Here is a 21,590-nt window from a genome sequence, read left to right on the forward strand (position 1 = left end):
AGCAGAGTTTTGTTTCTTCTATCTTTTTTTTGTCCTTCCATGTGTCTGGTCATGATAAACTGCAACTCTTCTTTAGAGGCTGCCTTCAAATGCTTTTGGGGTTTCCCCTTCCCTGTAGTGTGTTATAGGTTTGTGTGCATGTAAAGGGTCTGCAGACGCTAACATCCCTGTGTCCCCTCCAGAAGGAGTTTCTCTCCCACACTCAGTGACATCACTAGAAACAATCGCACTTCTATTCGCTAGCGCTCCAACTCACCGACGAGATAGGGTAAGGGGCGGGACATCTTTAAGTGGTTGACCAATCACAACAGAGCTGGTCAGCTAACCAATCAGAGCACACTGGGCTCTGGTTTCATAGAGAGGGGGAAAAGAGGTGCTGCAGCAGAGGCAGTATGAGGAACATAAATGCTTTTTGAACTTTAAAGCATGTAAAAATGACACAGTAAAGGCACAGAATACAAATATGAACCTGAAAATGAGCATAAAAGAGCTCCTTTAAGAAGATGAATAGATAAAGTAAAAGTAAAAACATTTTTACCATCACTTACTGGCTTCAGACCCAATCATTGGTTGTTCCTAGAGTCTAAAAGTACAATGGGAGCCAGAGCCTTTTCTTATCAAGCTCCAATTTTGTGGAATCAGCTTCCAGTTTGTGTTCGGGCGGCAGACACCCTATCCGTTTTTAAGAGTGTGCTTATCCTTTTTGATAAAGCTTATAGTTATGGCTGATTAGATTCAGCCCTAGTTTTGCTGCTATAGGCTTAGACTGTCGGGGGACATCTTACTTCTTCCTTCTCTCTGTCTGTACCTGTGTACTCTCATGTTCCGATTAACCCAGCTTCCCCCAAATTTCTTTTTGGTGTATCTACGCCGGGATCCTGAGTCGTGGCTGATCCTGTTGCTGTGGTCCTGGATCCTAAGTCCTGGATCCTGAGTCCTGCATCCTGAGCCCTGGATCCTGAGTCGTGGCTGTGCCTGTTGCTGTGGTCCTGGATCCTGAGTCCTGCATCCTGAGCCCTGGATCCTGAGTCGTGGCTGTGCCTGTTGCTGTGGTCCTGGATCCTGAGTCCTGCATCCTGAACCCTGGATCCTGAGTCGTGGCTGTGGTCCTGGATCCTGAGTCCTGGATCCTGAGCCCTGGATCCTGCATCCTGAGCCCAGGATCCTGAGTCGTGGCTGATCCTGGTGCTGTGGTCCTGAGTCCTGGATCGCGAGCCCTGGATCCTGAGTCGTGGCTGTGGTCCTGGATCCTGAGTCGTGGCTGTGGTCCTGGATCCTGAGTCCTGCATCCTGAATCCTGCATCCTATCCTGAGCCCTGGATTTCGAGTCGTGGCTGAACCGGTCTGTGCGGTCCTACCTGACTCTCATCATACTGCTTCCCTGATGGCATCCTCGTGGATTCATCTTCTTATTATAGACACATGCATTTCCAAACATTTGGAAATGCATGTGTCTACCTATGTTGCAAATGTATTATCTTTTCAATTTACACACGGCATCTATTGCACGTCTGTCCGTCCTGGGAGAGGGATCCCTCCTCTGTTGCTCTCCATTTTCCCCATTAATTCTTTGGAAGTTTTTCCTTGTACGATGTGAGGGTCTAAGGACAGAGTGTGTCATATTGTCATACTGATATTCTGTACAAACTGTGAAGTCCACTGAGACAAATGTAACATTTGTGATATGGGGCTATATAAATAAACATTGATTGATGATTGATCAGCGATTTTTCATTGTCATAACTGAAACATTAGTAAAACTCAGAAATAATTGACAAATAAAACATTTAAATAAGTGAAGAAGCATCAAACGTTTTGGGTATTTCAAATTTTGTTTTTTATTAACAATGCATCCCTTTGATAGGATTGTATGTTTCTTTAGGTCATCAATGCCCCCAAAAACATACTGTACACATTTTACAAGGGAAACCACGATTCAGGCAACAAACAAAAGAAGAGACAAATCTTTTTTAAATTATAATACAGTCTTGAGGAAAAAATATAAATAACTTTTTTTTTCTTCTCTGGTCGAGCTCACTCTATGGTACAGACATATAATAAATAGATCGGATCTGACATCACTCAGCTGATCTATGAATCATCTTTGTATGAGTCCATTTGTGTAGCAGCATTATAGCAAAAACAAGCCAATGGAAACAGAGATCCCCAGTTTCCCTGGAAACCTTTTACAAATCCTTAAGTCATCACACTCCCCCTCCTCCATCTCAGCCAATGACAGACAGTGATATTGCATTGTGGAAACAGATTCAGGGGTCATTATATTCCAACAATGTGATGGCAGCATGTAATGGCAATCTATTATTATTATTATTATTTTTAAGTTACAAGCAAGAAACACGTTAAGGTGACGTTACAACTTTGCCATGCTTGTTGCACATGCAGTGGAGGTGAAGCACAGAGGTAAGAAGCAGAGATTTGGTACTAAATCTGTAATGAATCAATCTAGAAATAACTTATAATCTTTCCACAAGATTAGCCCACCTCCTGGGGAGCTGAAGAAAAACATTAAAAAGGTCCTAAGCAAGTAAAGGATGGAATAAACTAGCATTCAATCACATGCTATTCTCCTTGTGTACTTATATAGTGCTTTAGAAAATACAATACTAATGATGTTTGATTGTCTGAGATACAAGTCATAGAAAAGTAATTGGCTTTCTGTGCTGACGAGAGGCTACAGGTTGTAGGAAGAGGTGAGGAAGGAGAAGCAGGTTATGTGGGGCGAACAGATCACAAGTCGGGGTGAGATATGAACCAGGAAGGCTCCACATGAGTTTGAAAAACAGCAGGACCCTTCTGTAGTGTTTTGTTTCATAAGGAGAAAATAACGCGGGGGGGGGGGCAGAGGAATCACTGGGTAGACACAACAACATGCCTTATTCAATTCATTACAGGGAAAAACACCATCTCCGGAAAGAGATCAAATGTTACTTTTTTTTCTTCTTTAAAAACACAACGAGAGCCTTTGTCCTAATGATCCAGCGCGTCCTTTAGCATTATGTTGATGTATTGTGAGTGTTGCTCAAGATTGCCGACCCTTCTGAAAACAGTATTTGGTAAAACTGCTCCCCCCTTTTTCCTGTTAAAAAAAGTCTTGAACAGCGTGTCGGGTTGAATTGTGTTTACAGATATCGACATCCTTCGTTTCCAAGAAAGGCGAGCGATGACCACTTCCTCTTCTTCCTTGGCTATGGTACTCGGTCTGAGTTACAGAAACATTCCAGACGCCTTCCTAACGTTACATATTATACTCTGTCAGTCCATTTGTTCATGTTGGCAGGGTGGCAGGGGACACAGGAGGAGGAGGAGGAGGAGGAGGAGGAGGAGGAGGAGGATCAGGATTCTGCAGGAGCGTCTTCGTCCTCTTCAACAGGTTTTGGTATCTTCATCAAGATCCCCTCTGCTTCCTCGTACATCTGGGAAATAAGGACATGGGGATGGTAGACAAAGACGTAGAGTTTCAGATCATGTAGGGCAAGGGGAGGTATAACCAGGGCTGCACATAACTGGTGCGCAGGTGCATTTGAAACAAAGCGCATTTGCGTACCAACATTGAGAGAGGGAGAGAGAGAAGGGAGAAGAGAAAATAGAGGAGAGAGAAGAGAGAGAGAGAGAGAGAGAGAGAGAGAGAGAGAGAGAGAGATATTTGCGAGTTGCATATGAACCATGATATGAACTCAGGGCCGGCCCGTAGCACTGGCTAGATGTTCGCCTAGGGCGCCAGATCTGGGGAGGTGCTGCGCTGACAGCTCTGGTGCTCATCCTAAGTTTCGGCCTTGATGTAACAATATTCATAATTAAGTAAATGTAACACCCTTTTCACCCCGGTTACACGTTACATTCGCCCTGTACGATGGGCGCTGTAAGTGATGAAAATGGGGGATGTTGGCTTATCTGGCGCCCGCAGCTCACAGCCAAAGTGCGAGTGAGAGAGCAGGGCGCACCACCCGGTACCAGCGCTGTTGTTATTAGAATCTGGTGCTCGCTGCTCTAACGGATATAAGAAGAAGATGTTTCTACAACAAGGTGGAGGAGAGTCCTCTCCAGTCAGACTGAGAGGCTGATAACTACAGCTCAGTGAGGTAAAGGACTCTGAGTGTTTAGATAGTTCACTTTAGTCTAAGTTCAAACGGTTTGGTCACAATTTATGTAAACCCATATTTCCAAGGCACTCCTTTATAATTATTGGGGTAAACAGGTTTGAAATCATTCCAATGTATACTATAGGACACTAACCAAAAATATCCTTTAAAACTGGAGATAAAAAAAAATGCATAAATAAATAAATGTTAAGGTAAAATAAGATATGAATGAACACAAATAAAACAAGTTACATTCATTTGTTATTGGCTATGGTTGGTTATTGGTTATGTTCACATACTTATTTGATTACATCCACTTGTCTAAGATGACAACAGAGACTTTCGACCCAAAACCAGCTGTTGACTTGTGGATGCAAGCAGCTAATCGCAGACTCAACCAGAGAGAAAGAAGTAGGCCTACATCATCAGCTACCATGTCTGACAGTCAGGAGGGTAGTGATGACAGCTTGTAGGATTACTGGTCGTGCTAATGTTGTCTTGTGTTCAGTTCTGTGTTCACCTCTGCATCAGGGTTTCCGTTAACCGGTAATTACCGGTTTTTAGCTGGTAAAATTTATAAAAAAACGGTAAATTCAAAACCTGACGGTCAAAATGTCTGGTAATAATTAGGGAGGCTCCGATCGATTGGCCGCCAGTCATTATCGGCCGATATTCACTCTTAATAGTTTGATCGGTGCTCTATATAAAGGCCGATCAGGAGAGCTGGATCTGATCGATATGGACATAAACGCGAGTGAAGTGTAACCGGAGCGAGAGAGAGATCAGATCAGCTGCTGAGTCTGACCGAGACACGCAGCTCTGCATAATCACCTGAAGCCCCGCCCTCTGTTTAGCGAGCTGCAGGAGAAACTGCTGTCAGGAGAGAGAGAGGGAGGGAGAGGATCCGTTTCTCCCGTGTTATTATTCAAAGTTGATGTAAACTTCTGAATAATGTAGTTTGTTTGAATGTAATAATTATGTTGTTTGTTGTTTGTGGAATCATTTATTGAAAAATGAATCTGAATGTTTCGATCTGTTACGATTATAAACTGAAGCAATATAAAAATGAGCCCGTGAACTGAGTTTTAAACTGAAGCATATCTGCTCATAGTCCGGTAATTACCTGCTAACGGAAACTCTGCTACACAACTATTATTATTATTGAAATATGACCGGTAAGTTTCAAATTAGTCCGGTAAAATAAATTCTGCCCGGACATTTGACCGGCGAGAAAAAATCCTAGCGGAAACCCTGCTCTGCATGTGTGTTCTGTGTTCACCTCTGCATGTGTGTTCTGTGTTCACCTCTGCATGTGTGTTCTGTGTTCACCTCTGCATGTGTGTTCTGTGTTCACCTCTGCATGTGTGTTCTGTGTTCACCTCTGCATGTGTGTTCTGTGTTCACCTCTGCATGTGTGTTCTGTGTTCATCTCTGCATGTATGTTCAGTGCCGTGTGTCTGGCAAATAAAGTCAAGACCCCCTCAAAAGTTACGGTTTATTTCATTTTAAGGATGAGCACCACGCAACATCTCCAGGTACTCCTTTGAGAACCAGCGCAAAAAAGTTATGTGCACCCCTAGGTATAACCACAATTAATGTAATAGCTCGACAAAATGTAATGCATGTTCAGTCCGTTTCATAGTAATACTTGCATATTGTAATAAATTATGAAATATTGCATTGGTTATTTTATTTCGTTTGATGTAGGTGGAGCAAACTAAACATTTACTTCTTTATACTATAAATATCTGAACTAATTATATATGTTATAATTCATTTATAGTCAGTTCTGATTTTGTAAGAAGGATTTTTATGAATGAAGACACACACTTTGGTTGGTAATTACACAATACATGTATTATTTCACAACTTAATAGAGTGCCGCAGTGACGCGTCCTAAAACCCGGAAGCAAACTCCTTCCGGTTCCTTCGACAAAAACCAATGCAATTTCTCCATAGGATTTTGGAAAATAGCTCGAAATAAGGTCTGTGGCTGACACACATTTAAGAGACGGATCACGTTTTGTTCAGCCGGATAATATCCACATGTCTACCCGACTTTTATCATTTTCTAATCATAAATCTATCGATTAGATAATCTGTCAACCACAAACCTTATTTCGAGCTATTTTCCAAAATCCTATGGAGAAATTGCATTGCTTTTAGTCGAAGGAACCGGAAGTGGTAAAAATGCTATACCTTCAGCAATATTTAAAATGTAAGGCAGACATTTCTTTTTTTTGAGGTGAAAATGCTAAACATTTAGTTATTACATATTGTGGTATAATATATGAGTGTGTTGACACAGCGGTTATGATGTCTCACCGCCATGAACTGCACGTCCTGGAAGAGTTCCTGTATGAAGCGTCTGGAGGTCAGGCGGAACATGCAGTGGGCTAAGAGGTTAGAAACCTCGGAGTACAGGCAGATGTCGTCAAACGCGTAGGGGAACTTCTCCTTTATCCTGCAGGAGAAAAAAGGGTATACAGGTGTTTAAAAAAAAACACCATTTGCAAAAAAAATACATTTTGCAAATGAACATGCATCTCAGAAAATGTTAAATAGAGCTGCTGTATTTCTTTGAGTTTTTCACTGACAAAACAAGACATTTAAACACATCAACTTGGATTTCGAGAAACTAGGATGGACATTTACTATTTCCTGACATTTTATACACCAAACAATGAATGGATTCACATGTGGAAAAATGGGCAGATCAATTGATAACAAAAATAACCAAGTCGCAGCAATAAAAAGGAGAGAGAGCCGTACGTCAGTAGTCCTGTTTCGTGGCCTTTGGTCCCTACAGAGGAGCTGAGGTTGATGATGAGGCGGAGCACCTCCTTCCTCAGCAGGACTCGGGAGGCGGGGCCGTCTTCTGATATCGACTTGCTGCCTACATGACACATAATGAAGAAATATTCAATATTTACCACGAAAAGGTTTCTTTATTTATGATAAGGTATAGAAACCCCCCCCCGCTCTGCAGGTTGTGTTCACTTACTCGTAGTCTTCCCTATGACGATGTCCGCGGGGATGGGCGTGCTGCAGACGGACCCCTGGGACACGGCGGCGTCGCTGCAGCCCGACACGCCGGATAACTTGGACTGAGGCATGACCTCCAGGCGATGGCCGCTCTGCGCTCCCCACGGCTGGAAATCCACAAATTCTGGAACAAAGAAAGATCCGTTATATTCTGCACTGAGTTTAATGTTAACGACTGAATGTGTGTGTGTGTGTGTGTGTGTGTGTGTGTGTGTGTGTGTGTGTGTGTGTGTGTGCTGACCTGTGCGGGGGTGTGTGTTGTTGATGGGCGGCCGAGTGGGGTATCCAAGCACGCTGGACCCCACGCAGTAGAGGCAGTTCTCCTCGGTGTGCTCCTGCAGGCCCGTCTCGTCCAAACCCACCGTGTGGGTCTGGCTGTCGCCGCGGCACACGATCAGCTCGGAGATGCTGAACTGCTGCTTCAGGGAGGGGAGGGGGGGGTGGTCTCCTGCACACGGAGGAACTCAGTTAGCTAAAAAATCAACCCTTTTCTTTATTTGTTATTTTTAAATATTGTGAAATCATTTTATCCATTGCAGTTTTGCATGATTATATAACAACATAGGATTTAGTCAAACATAAATAATAATAATAATAATATATAATAATAATAATTGGGAGAGAGTTCCGGTGTTGGAGCCACCACCTGGAAGGCACGGTCACATTTCTTTTTTTTTAACAAATCAGATTCATGGCAAATAAAATAAATATATATCATCATTGGGCGGTGGTGGCGAAGTCGATAGGGACTTGGCTTGGGAACCAGTTCAAGTCCCCGAAAGACCAAGTGCTCCCTGAGCAAGGCACCATTCCCCACATTGCTCCCCGGGCGCCGTTCAAAATGGCAGCACACTGCTCCTAACACTTTGACATGGGTCAAATGCAGAGAAATAATTTCCCCATGAGGGATTAATAAAAGTTCATCTTAATCTTAATCTTAATATAATACCATAGGACGTAGTAAAACACAACTCCATAATTAGAATACTATAGTTTTTACTAGGGATGCTCCGATCGCCAATTTCGGGGCCGATCGCCGAAATCAGTATCGGCCGATACCGATCGGATCAAGTGGGCGGGGCCTAAATGGAAGATTTAAACATCACTTTAAATCTTCCATTTAAAGTGATGTTTAAAACTCAGTTAACGGGGCTCATTCACTGGAGCTTCCACAAACAACAATCAACATAATTATTACATTCAAATGATGTACCGTACATTATTCAAGTTTACATTAACTTTGGATAATAACACGGGAGAAATGAGCGGAAGTGCTCTCCCTCTCTCTCTCCCCCCTCTGTCCCTCTCCTGACAGCCTGTCAGTATTTCATGCAGCTCACTGATCCAGTAATGAGTGACCCGACAGTGAAGAATAAACATATTTATAACTAGTTTAGCTTGTTCCAGAGGTAGATAAAATAGCTAAATGTGTTAGGTCGAACTCTTGTGTATATCGCTCCGCTTACCGGTCCGGCGGGCGGAGCTGCAGGATTTCTGCTTCACACACACACACGTTGCATTCCGCTATTTTATTGTCTTTTTCGGACACCTTAAAATAATGCCAGACCGGTGAAGCCATTTTGGCGAGCTTGTTTTGCCGCACACAGAGAAAAGTGTCATGTATTTTACGTCATGCGATCGGCTCTCGCGATCGGCATGTTTAGAGAGCACCGATCGATCGGTAGAGAGTGAGTATCGGCCGATCTCGATCGGTGACCGATCGATCGGAGCATCCCTAGTTTTTACAATAGTTATATTTTTGAACTATTATAGTTCTACAGTATGTGTAGAAGTATATGTCCTGTCCTTCTTTCTGTGTCTTTGTCTGCACCATTTACACCAAAGCAAATTCCTCCTATGTATACATCTACTAAAAATAAAAAACTTTTTCTGATGATATCAACTTTCTGATTGTAACCTTAAAAGAGAAGTTATTTGCTTTATCTCATTAAGGGGTACTAACGGAACTAAACGGGAAAAGTACTCCGGTGTGAACGCGCCTATAGATAACAACCATCAGTTTCAGAATATTTTTGTTCTTAATTTTGGGATTTAAATATAATTTAATCAGGCCTTAAGTTGAATGTACCGTCTCCATCTCCAAAGAGGAAGCTTTTGCGCTCCTCCGACGGGGGGCTGATCCTCTGCTGAAAGTAGGCCGTGTCTCTGATGTGGAACATGTCGTTGATGTCCATGGGCAGAGCCAGGCCCACGTAGTCGTCGCTGCACCCGTAGGTGGCGCTGGAGACCATGGAGCGCACTGAGGAGCAGCGGTGCAGAGTGCTTTGGTTGATGGGACTGAGCAGCTCCTCTTTATCCAGAGAGGCAAAGCTGAGCGCCTTCAGGAACCTAGGGAAAGCAAGAGGAGAGGAGCGTGAGAGGGTCCGGGGGGAGAGACTGGGACAGAACGAGGAACACGAGGAGTAAGTGAAATAAATGTTGGATGAAAGCAAAGAGACGGACTTTAGTGAACACAGAAAGAAGGGTTGGCGATGGGACGCTAAAGAAAGCTATCAGGGCGGCAGCTGAAATCACAGAACACCTGTTCATCCAAAGAGCATCATAGCCGTTTCTAATATCTACTTGCAACAATTTAAAATATAATAAAGCACCCAAGGATGAAAAGTCTGAAGTTTCACAAATTAAAAAACTACCTATTAAGAGTATTAATTAAGGGAAAGGTTTATTAGAGTAGACAAAATAACCTGAACCTAAAAGTTTATATAACTATTTCTAATATTGGCCAATGAAAGTATACCGTTTGACAAAGTCTGTGTTGTTTTGAATCAATTCAAATACATTGCATTAGCCACGATTTTCTGAGTTTATTTATCTTTCAAGAAAAGTTCAAGCTTCTTAAATATTTGCCGCTTTAGCCATTTTACATTAATGTTCTGATATTCGACAAAAACAACAATGTTATTTATTATCACTATTCCTTTCCAAGAACAAAACATAGTTTTACCAATTCAATTTATTCAATGTTTGATTTAATTTCTATAGAAGGAAATAAATACTGTGCAGGATTGTTTTTATAATCAATCAATTATTACACTATAATACTTAACATCCCAACACATTGTTATGCCATACAAACAGTGTAACCACATGCATGTTATAACACCTATCTCTACCTGTGTGCTGTTCTCTATGAAGCTCTATGAGGGGGGAACCACTAGTGACGGCATACTCTACATGGGGCTTGTTCACTCTACACACACTACAGGAGTCAAAGCAGCTATCTGATTGGGTCAGTTCTAGAAGCTACAGCTCTACTAAGGAGGACACTGGGTCGCTCCACCCACCGCGGGGCAAGTGTCCTGGACAGCCTGCGGTATGGACTTATGACGGGGGGCTCTGGACAGGTACCCCTCCTGTCTGACATCCTGACAGGCATAGAAGGTGCACAAAACACACACACACACACACACACACACACACACACACACACACACACACACACACACACACACACACACACACACACACACACACACACACACACACACACACACACACACACACACACACACACACACACACACACACACACACACACACACACACACACACACACACACACACACACACACACACACACACACACACACACACACACACACACACACACACACACACGCACACACACGCACACGCACACACACACCTTTCATTACCATGTAGACAGAAGCAAAAACCCTCGCCCAGACACAAAGCTGCTTAAACTATAGTTGCACAAATGATTGTTTTGTTATTAACAATTTCAATATAGATCACAGCTATAATGCATTATACTTATACGTTTATTGTGGAGGCTCTTGAACAGTTATCTAAACTATTGGGTCTAATAAAACATAATGTCTATACACAGTTTACACACCTATACACACCAGAACAATCAACCATTTCATTTTATTAAACACCTCTACGTTTTAAAAATTACAATTTTAGGCTCAGGGAAATTGTGATGCTCTTGTTTCACCATTTGTTTTCTGTTTAGTGTTAATACTACAAAACTGTATCAGTCAAATCTAAATTGAATTATATTTCATATATATTGAATATTTATTTTCCTCATAATTTCTATAGAAAGAGATGTAACTGTTGTGCAGCACTGCTAGTCTCATTAGTTGACATTTCAAAGTTGTTATGTATTATTTATAATGGGTTATAAATAAAATGATGATTGAGATTACAGTAAACTTATTTGCCGGAGCTCAAAACACTTTCCACACCACTGACAGGTTTCACCATCATTTAACCTGCCTTCAGCCTCTTCTGTCTGACATATATTTACCCACCATTGCTTTCACATGATTTAGTTACTTTAACAAAAACGTCTTCATACCAGAGAAAACAGTAAACCACGTGTGTATTATAACCTCTATTTCTACCTGTGTACTACTTACACCTCTAGGAAGCTCTACGAGGAGTGACCAACCAGCCACTGAACAATCTACATGGGTTTTTTTCACACTACAGGAGTCAAAGCAATATCAAATGAACGGCAGACATAGAGCTAGAGAAAGCAGCTATCTGATTGGGTCAGTTCTAGAAGCTACGGCTCTACTAAGGAGGACACTGGGTCGCTCCACCCACCGCGGGACAAGTGTTCTGGACAGCCTGCGGTATGGACTTATGACGGGGGGCTCTGGACAGGTACCCCTCCTGTCTGATATCCTGACAGACATAGAAGGCGCACAAAGAACACACACACACGCTGCTTAAGCTTCAGTAGCACAAATGGAAATGTGAAATGTTTTGTCGGTAACCCTTTCTACGAAGACCACAGCTATATGACACCATGTTGGCATTCATAGCGGATTACAATGCATTTATAAAGCTTTATTCACTACACTCAAGATGCACTTTTATACCGGTCATAAAAGGTTTTAGATGTTGCTGAAAATAAATTAAAGGCGCATTATAAATGCTTTTGATACGTTGTAAACTACAGGCTGACTTATAATACATCATGACTTTACTGTTTAAGTGCTATGGTACACACAGTATCATAAGTTAGAAGAAATAGTAGATAGATTATTAAGTCAAATTATTGTTTTTGTGTTGATATCATGCATCAGAAAGCATGAGTTGTTAATGAGTGAAGTCAAGCAGCATTATAAATCCATTATAATTCACTGTGAATGCCCTCATAATGCAGTATAGATGCAGTCTTCATAGAAAAAGTGTAACTTATTGTTTCTCTAGGGTGAGGAAACACATTTTATTTTTTAGTTAATGCAACAATGACCATCATTCATAAAAAATGAATAATTGGATTATTGCAGAACCTTTTCTATGGATGCTTTCTGTCATATTGGCCATGACAGCTGCCTTACCTGCGAGGCGTTAACCTGGAGTCCAGGCTGCCGGTCTTCATGGTGATGGTGTCGGTGAACAGCACGTCTTTGGCGGGTGAAGCCAGCGCCTCACTGTGAGACAGAGACGGCTGGATCCTCTGCTGCTGCAGCCTCTTCAGCGTGGCGTAGCCCAGGGCGTCCCGCGGGCTGGTGTACATGAAGCTGCAGTCGGCCAGGTTCTTCATGGTGTTCAGGGAAGGAGACTTGAGGGACTGGGCTCTGCGGGGGAGAGTGTGGGAGGAGCCAGGCGGTACCAGAGAGGCGGTGGCAGACTTGGAAGTGGACATGTGGTTGGTCTGAGCCTGGGGGGTGAGTGAGGAGAGCGGTTTGACAGTCTTGGCCGACACCACAGTGTTGAGGCTCACGCAGTCAGAGGAGTCAGGTTCTGGTTCGGGATTATCGAGGTTTCCCACGGTCTCCCTGGAGGGGCTGGAGCTCATGGAGCTGATGCCGCTGGTGGTGGTGTCCGTGTTAAAGCTCTGACTGCGGCTTTTAAACTGAGTACCTCCGCCGCCCCCCCCCACGTTTCCTCCGCTCAACGAGGAGCCGCCGTCCCCTGCTAGACGCTCCCGGCTGCTCTGCTCCCTCTCTCGGCTGGGCTGCTCCCCTGCACCATGCCCTGCGAGGCCACTCAACCCGAGGGAGGAGCCCCCTACCCTGGCCAGCCCGCCCTCTACGAGCTGCTCCTCAGAGTCCCCCCTCGTCCCGACAAAGGACGTCTCCAGGCTGACCGTGGGACTCTTGGGCATTCCTCTGCCGTTAAAAACAGGGGTGAAGACGTCTTGGTTGGGGCTGTAGATAGAAGGCTCCGTCACCGTCCTGTTCCGCTTCATGCTGCCCATCTTGAGTTCAGTGGGGGTGCGAGAGCCTGAGGGGATCTTGGGGTCGCTGGTGGAGCGCAGCTTCTTGCTCGGGAGGGACAGGGAGTTGAGGAAGCGAGTGCGGACGAAGCGAGTGGAGGCCAGGATGGTGAAGGGGCTGCGGTCCTTCGCTGGTTTGGAGTGTAGAAAGTAAGAGGGCTCGTCTGAGGGGTCCAGGACATCACACTTGTCGTCGTCAAGGATGTACATGTCTGAGAGCACAAGGAGTGAAGAACACAATAGGAACATTAGAAGGCTATATATACACACCGTAATATATAACACATAAGAACTCACTGCTACATAGTTTGAGTTTCTCCTTCTGATAACCATGAACAATTTGCAATTGTCTGTATATACAGCATGTCTGTGCTCCACCATGGTTAGGACTTTTTTTAAGAACATTTTTATTATCCAGAATATTTTATATTGTTTATATTTGATATACTATTTTTCATTTTATTGTTCATTCTCTGTTCCACTTTTGAAGTATTTGTATTTTAATGTTGAACACACTGCTTCTGAAACAAAATAATTTCCAAAATTGGGATCAATAAAGTATATCCATCCATCTATCTATCTATTAGGGGTGTAATGGTATACGTACCGAAATGATTCGGTACGGGCCCTTCGGTACGGTACAGGTGTGTACCGAAGTGTACCAAACGAATATAACGTTAAACGTAAAAAATTGAGAACGTGAACAACTTTTTGGAAGTAATCTCAGGTGCTGCGTCGCAGCATTCAGAGTAATTTGCTCACATTGGGTTCAACGCGTCATAGAGCGAGCAAGTCATTTCATTGGACGAGAGGCATACTATGAGAGCTGGTCAGAGGGATGCGTTCAAATGTAGTCAGTAATTTGAGGAACTGTCGAAATGGCGAACGCAGATAAAGTTGAGCTCGAAAATCCTCCAGCATCATTGAAGTCTCCGGTTTGGGAACATTTTGGTTTCGCAGTTACGTACAAGGATGACGGACAAAGACAGGTGGACCGAACCAAATCTGTTTGTCGGCATTGTTCAACAAAAATTGGTTACGCGGCTGACAATACATAAAACTTGCACACTCTTGAAAAGGCATCACCCGAACGTGAATATCACCGGTACCAAAAGAAAAAAGACTGAAGTGCAAACCCAACTCCCGCTAGCATGTAAGCCTCCACCACTCGCAAAAAGTTCAGACCGAACCAAAGCTATTACAAACGCCAAATATCCTTATGTTGCCATGTTAGCAAAGCGCTACCTGGCTGTATCTGCTACCTCTGTCCCTAGCGCAGTGGTTCTCAAAGTGGGGGGGCGCGCAGAGGCATTTACATTGAAAAATGGTTATTCAAAAAAAAAAAAAAAGATGTAGAAAAAAAAAAAATCATATTTGGAAAAATTAGTGATTGAAAATAATATGATACAGTCCAGTACTATTACGTCTGACTTTCTGTGTTTCATTAAAGCTCGGCTCTGTGTGTGTGTGGAACGAGCCATTTTGTGTGCGTGCGAGAGCGAGTTGATGTGAGCTTCTGGTGCTAGCGAGCTACGCTAACGGATATAAGGAGTCTTTTCAACAAGGTGGAGGAGAGTCCTCTCCTGCCAGACTGAGAGGCTCAGTGAGCTAAAGGAGTCTCTCACGTTTTGGTCACCATTAATGTAAACAATTATTTCCGAGGCACACGTTTATATGATCATTATAGTTATAAAAAATAAGAGAATAAATTAAAAGCAGGTATGAAATACTACATGACATTAAAAAAAGAATAAAGGGGGAGTGATTTGTAAAATATCCATAAAGAAATAGTAAATCTATAGGTTACTTACGTAACCCCAGTCCTCAGAGTAACATGAAGTGAGATGTCTCACTATGGGATGCGCCTCAGCCGCCCCAGCCGGCACTGCGCGTGACGGTGGTGCCCTTAAAGCCCCAGCCGGCACTGCGCGTGCGCGTGGTGCCTTCACAGACCCGTCAATAATCCGCCTTTTGAGAGATGCCGTAGCTGCTCTCAAAAGGGGAAGAATTGGCGGGCTGTTTATTGGTTTTATTGATTTTCTTTTCATTTTTTTGAGCTGCGCCCTCGGCCTGAAGCCTGGATGCGTCAGCGCCTGTTTTATGACAGAGGAATCAATCAGCATGTGACATGTGTTTGTGCGGACTTGAGGATGGTGTTTAGGCATCTCTCGAGGCGGCGGGAACACATTCACGGTGGGGAGAAGGAGGGGCTGTCACACCGCTCGCTTCTTCTTCCTCGACTGCTGACCGAAATTCTGGGTTGGCTGAGCCTGAGCTGCAGCCGGAACCGGAGATTTTCTCGGCCAACTTGCCCTTGTCTCCAGCCTGGGCTGGGGACTCGGGGGGGCTGCGACCTCTGCGTCTTCGGTGTTTTAAACCGAGCAGAGTTCGAGGCAGCTTTGGCAGAGGACTGCTGCTGCGAGAGCAGCAGCGGCTGGACCCTTCGAGGGAGGCAGAGGTGGAGTGCCTCGTCCTCCCTCTTCTTCGTCTCACACCTCCTTTGCATGGAGGCGAGAGCGGAGCCAAAAATTCCCTCGGGAACGATGGGCATATCCAGCACATCCTCCTTTTCCCGGTCTGGGAGAGTGGTGAGGTTGAGCCATCTCGCTCTTTCCTGCACCACCATGATCCCAATTGCCTTGCCCGTGGCCCGTGGCCTGGACGGCGCAGCGTTGGACACGGAGACAAATGTCCGTGACCGCTGCCATCTCGTCCAGAGTGGCTGCCCCCGGGTTACCCGACAGGTCCTCGCAGAGCTCCGCTTGGTAGGCGGTTAACAGCGAGGACACATTCAGGGCCCTGGCGGACAACGCTGCCGCTTTGTAGGCCTTTTCAGTCATTGCTGACTGAAAACGGTCCGACTTTGCTGGCAGCGTGGGCTTCCTGCTTGGTGACGGGCCCACCTTTGGTAGAAGGTGAGCCGCTACCAGCGGTTCCATGAGCGGCATGCAGAGCAGGCCGAGCTTCTCCATTCCGTCACAGTCTAGGGAGGAGGCACCCTGGATTGGGACCTTGTTGCTGAAGGGCCGGTCTCTCCACGAGACCGACACCTCATCCAACATCTCCGGGAAGACTGGAAGGAGTTGTCTCTTTTTCCCCGCTGCTTGGGGAAGATGTTTTCCCTCGTAGCGGGACCTGGAGGTCTCCTTGGCCATTTCGGGCCACGGGACGTTGAGTCTGGCCGCAGCGCGTTTACACACGGCCTGCAGGTCCATGCTCAGACCGGGCGAAGCTGGTGTGCCATCGCCCGGGAGAACAGCACTTGCCTAAGGCTTTGCAGCCTGAGCCGGTGACATGAAGGTGTCCTCTTCCTGTTCATCCGATTCGGACAGGAGGAACGCCAGGGCGTCCTCCTCTTCGTCCTCCTCGTAGTCAGGCCCGAGGACATCCTCCACGGGTGAGACCATGGTGAGGTCTAACCGGGAGCCCCAGCTTGGTGGAGCGCGGGAAACCGTTCCCGCGTGTCTTTCCGTCACCGGGTCCCGGCCTGCCAGGGCGCGGGATTATGGTTCTATAGCCATAGCAGATAGTGAGCCCCCGACCGACACGGAGAGGGGCTCACTCTCTGTGGCGGACGCCCCTGTGTCCTGACTGCCGGTTGGCGGGTCCGTGGACATGGGGGGGTCCTGTTCCGACAGGCTAGCTTGTCGAGCTAACCGTCGGCGGAGGCTCTTAACAGTGAAGCGGACGCAATGTCCGCATGAGCCGGGGTTGTCGATAGCGCCTCGGGCGTGTTCCAGCCCGAGGCAGGACGAACAGACCTGGTGTGTGTCTGTGCCCGATATCTTCAACCCGCAGCCGCAGAGTCGAGCCACCGAGTCCCTGACTCCTCTGGTGTGAGGGAGAGGGGCGTCCATCTTGGCCGCCTCGTGGCGTGGAGAGGGCCCGCTCTCGACAGGTGGGACGGGAGACCTTAATCCGGAGAAAAGGACAGTGTGGGTCTTTTATTCCCGGAGAATACTGACTGGTGTGGCAGTATGCTCCTTTTTTTTTTTTTTTTTTTTTTTTAATCCTTTTCCCCTCCGTGGAGGAGAGAAAAGAAAAAACGTCCTCGCTACCGTGGTGTCGGTAGAGAGGGAGCGAGCTAGTAACAGGTGTGCTGCTAGCTTAAAAAAATCGGACCTACCTTACTTTCTGGGGAAGAGAAGGGCGAGGTCGATTTTAATACTAACTGGCGTTAGTACTACCGTCTTCCTGCGAAGCAGAAGGAGTAGCCGGCGAGCGCCCGTCGACCGAAATGGGTATTTGGGTTCAGTCTGTGGACAGTGAAGCTTGCCCGGCTACTGTAGAGATGTGCTCTGAAGCGAGAAGAGGTGTTTGAATGACGCATGCGTTGTGGCGCAAGCTACTTATTGGGGGTGATTTCCCCTGACGCTGACGTCAAGATCACCAGCCAATCAGGATTGGCGTAATGAGATTGATGCTTCTGTTTGCTCCGCGATGAGGCGCATCCCATAGTGAGACATCGAACGGAGTGTTATGAATGAGAACTGTTTACAGTTCTGTTTCATATGGGTGTTGCGAGATGTATCCATAGATCTCTTCATTTTGCTCTCAAAGTGCACCAGATTGATGCTTTTAACTTCAATATTTAAAAATCTTCCCGGGGGAGCTTGCCCCGGGACCCCCCTATGTGAGGTCCACACACCACCTATAAAAATAGCACTTTACCCCTGCTTACAACTATATGCGGCCGTGAGCTGATTATCGAGCCTTCATTGTAACAGTTGCAGGTACGTATGCGTGGGGAGTGTTGCAGTAGAAAATTCCACTGTAGCGACCGGTACATTAATGGGAAACCCTAAATGTTTGAGCACCCTCTATGAAACGTCAAGCTACCCCACAGCACCCCCAAAAGCCTTAATGTTTATTTTATTATGTATTTATTTGAGTGAATATTCATAGTTTAATAATAATTAAAAACCCAAAACTAATAGTTTATGTTTTGTGAGTAGCCTACTAGTACAGTAAAGTTCAAATACAGATTATTTCAGTTCATCGAAATGATGCACCTTAATGTTTATTTTATTATATTTTGTATTTATTTGAGTGAATACATTATTCACAGTTTAATAATAATTAAAAAAAAACAAGAAATATTTTATGTTTTGTGATAATTTCTTCTGCTGTACCGAAAACGTACCGAACCGTGACCTAAAAACCGAGGTACGTACCGAACCGAAATGTTTGTGAACCGTTACACCCCTACTATCCATCTATCTATCCATCTATCCATCTATCCATCTATCTACCTGTCTGTCTATCTACCTAATGGCCAGGGAACAAACAAAACGTATAGAAATGGGATCTTTTATATTCCTTATGTATCAATAATGTTTCCACTGTAGTAGAGCTGACTGTCTTCAAATGCTGGTAATAAAGCAAAGCGAATCCTACGTACTTGGTTGAGACTCGCTCTCGCTGTTGTGGCGCGAGCTGGTGGACTCAGAGTTCAGACTGAGCGTGCTCGGGACTGAGGAGAGTTCAGAGGTCAGCTGTGCGTCGACCTCTTCTGGAGTGACCGGCCACTGCGTCCTGCGGCTGTGTCTGACTGCGTCCCAGCCGTACTGCTTCAGCACCTCACAGCCCTGCCGGGTCTTGGAGATGACCCCCAACACATACACACACGTTCTGTGAAGGAGTGAGAGGATGGTTAATGAACACACCGATTGTACAAATGTGTTGACCAATAACGTACTTTCAATCATAAGTACCATAGCATGATTTGTGTTGTAGGAGATGTAGGTGACTAAAAGAAAGACACCCCACTTCTGGAAAAGTGGAGAGGTCAAAATACTACATTTACAATAGTTTTGGAAAGTAAAACATGTGTGTAAGACTGAGGGACCAGAGTAGTTCCCACACGACTTGTGGGATAGCAAAGATGGAACTAAAATAGTAGAAAACTCTTAAATCATGGCTGAAAAATGAATGGGCCATTTCTTAAGGATAAGATAAGTGATAAGAATAGGTGAAATATTCAAATTGGAGAAAGCACACTAATTATTTAAGGCCAGATTCATTATTGTGGGACAGTAAAAATGCCCCAGCATACAAATCATATTCTACAGACTTTTAACGAAAAATATCCACTCACCATGGTCCTTTTAATATTTTATTTCAAATAAAAGATATCAATTCTAAAAAAAAATATCATTTACACATGAATTATATTGCATATGGATCAGTCCTACTTGGAACACTTTTATAGTGTTTAATGACTGGTGGCTTGCTGATCTGTAATGTCATAAGAAATCTCATTTCATTTTTTTGCATTTACTCATCACTGTTTTTGAATTATATTCTGAGCTCTTAACACCACCAAAGTCTATTACGTGTTTAAATTCAAAGAGAACATTTCTTTCTTTCTTTATAACTGTGCCCCGTGTGAGGCCCATACATGCTACACTGTAAACGCTTACCCTCGTACTGACAGTACATCACAGTTCTGAGCCAACGAGAGGATGTCAGGAATGACGTTCTCCTCCTGCAGGAGATTCAGACCCCAGTTTGAAGAGCCAATGTTTCCCTGTATGGAAAACAGCACACACCATTACCGCCATGTCTTTGTAACTAGCCTTTTCATTATTATTATTATTATTATTATAGCAACACAGTAACTGAGTTGACATGAAGTGACACTGACCAGAGCCCAGAGAGCGGCCTTCAGCTGTTTGATGCCCTCCCAGGTGTCCAGCATCGGGGAGCGAACAGTGTAGCTGAGGTCAGGAACCACACTCTGGAGAAAAACGAAAATAGACGTTAAGAAGAAAGGCGGCTAAATCTGCATAATCCCCAGAGAAATCAATGTATAAATGAAGCACTTCTAAAAAGAACATAGTGTGCGGTGGAACAAGTGAGAAATACCTGAGCCTCCAATAGATGGCAGCCTGTCTTATCGTGGACCAGCTGACCATACAAGTGCACAGGAAGATAGACATTTGGTCTTTGTAACCTGGAGACACAAACAGAGAAGTTTAAAAATAAGTTAAGCACGAAAGGGTATCCTTTGCATTGTCAGGTGATAATAAACTCCAGCTTCTCACCTTTGGTTGCTGCGTCTGACGTAGTTGTCTCCATCTACAGGTTTGCGGTAGGTTGTAAGTGCTTCGTTGAGCTGCTCCTCTATTAGGTCCACGTACTTTAGGTTGTATTCCTACAAACAAAGACGCATTTATTTCAAATAGCAAACCTCTGTTAGTGCGTGGTCTTCATATATTATAGTAGCCAATGCAATTTAAACGTGGTTTGCACATTTCAAGGCCAATATCGTGATCATACCTTCTGCCATTTGTCCAGCTGTTTGCTGACGTACCCCCTCTCATTGAGGTAGGAGAAACCTTTAGGAATGGACAGGAACCTAAAACAGCAGAAAAACAAAATGTTCAGTGTGTTTCAGAAGGCTGCTGGACTACATCAAAGACTGACCCAAATCCTATCATCCATGTGTGGCAAGCAGTGCTGTTGTAATGACCTGAGGAGCAGCAGGAGGCCCTTGTCTCCCAGGTGGGACAGAGCTGGTTTCAGCTGGATCAGAGCGTGGAGGTTGGCCTGAGAAGCAGCACAACAGACAGTCAGACAACAGTAAAGAGGAGAATCAAATGCTACTGTCCGAAAAACACCATCAACTCAATCTAATTGCATTTCAACATATCAAGAATAACATATATCCAGGAATTATTCATTATTATTTTGTTATTTATGAAATCCTGAAGGTGATCCATGTTCTTAGCATGATCTAAACTGTTTTATTTCCTTTGCTATTGACTTAAGAACAACAAGTACACATATTAGTTTCTTTTTTTCGTCAGGGAAAAATATTTTAAATAGTCAATAAGGATCATTACTAATTGCATACCATTTCTAAATAGAACAAAAAGCATGTATGTTTTCTTCTAGGTGAATTTTAATGTATCATGTTTAAGTATGTGGTCGTTATTGTTCACTGTAATAGTGAGGGAAGAATGCATCCTAATCTGACAAACAGATCCTTTGTTCTACTTCTCTGCCGGTCTTCTGTGGGACGCATGTGTTTGACAGCAGTCACCTTGTCCTCGCAGGCCTCGTCCAGGATGTCCAGAGCCTCCAAGGACACAGCCTTGCTGTGGTCGTGGAGCTGTGTGACCAGCAGCTCCATGCCCCAGCTGCTGAAGAACTCCACGCTCGCACGTAGCAGCACACGGAGGTGTTTGGTGGCATACAACCTGCACACCTGCTCAACA

General features: G+C 44.6%; 1 protein-coding gene across 1 annotated transcript in view; it reads right to left on the bottom strand.

Moving 5' to 3' along the window:
* Positions 1-1,821: 1,821 nt before the first annotated feature.
* The window catches only part of LOC117452227 (rapamycin-insensitive companion of mTOR-like), a 42,870-nt gene continuing 23,101 nt past the window's right edge, over positions 1,822-21,590 (bottom strand). The window contains exons 23-37 of the mRNA XM_034090729.1: positions 21,416-21,580; positions 20,843-20,919; positions 20,650-20,728; positions 20,415-20,524; positions 20,236-20,323; positions 20,015-20,107; positions 19,791-19,897; positions 18,770-18,999; positions 12,488-13,580; positions 9,235-9,494; positions 7,387-7,593; positions 7,105-7,269; positions 6,873-6,996; positions 6,426-6,564; positions 1,822-3,434 (exon numbers count right to left, since the gene is read on the bottom strand). Coding sequence (XP_033946620.1) covers positions 3,354-3,434; positions 6,426-6,564; positions 6,873-6,996; positions 7,105-7,269; positions 7,387-7,593; positions 9,235-9,494; positions 12,488-13,580; positions 18,770-18,999; positions 19,791-19,897; positions 20,015-20,107; positions 20,236-20,323; positions 20,415-20,524; positions 20,650-20,728; positions 20,843-20,919; positions 21,416-21,580 — 3,018 coding nt within the window. The 3' untranslated portion in view covers positions 1,822-3,353. The remainder of the gene's footprint in view (positions 3,435-6,425; positions 6,565-6,872; positions 6,997-7,104; positions 7,270-7,386; positions 7,594-9,234; positions 9,495-12,487; positions 13,581-18,769; positions 19,000-19,790; positions 19,898-20,014; positions 20,108-20,235; positions 20,324-20,414; positions 20,525-20,649; positions 20,729-20,842; positions 20,920-21,415; positions 21,581-21,590) is intronic.

The sequence above is a fragment of the Pseudochaenichthys georgianus genome, chromosome 9 (assembly GCF_902827115.2).
Source record: "Pseudochaenichthys georgianus chromosome 9, fPseGeo1.2, whole genome shotgun sequence".
In the NCBI taxonomy this organism is placed as follows: Eukaryota; Metazoa; Chordata; class Actinopteri; order Perciformes; family Channichthyidae; genus Pseudochaenichthys; species Pseudochaenichthys georgianus.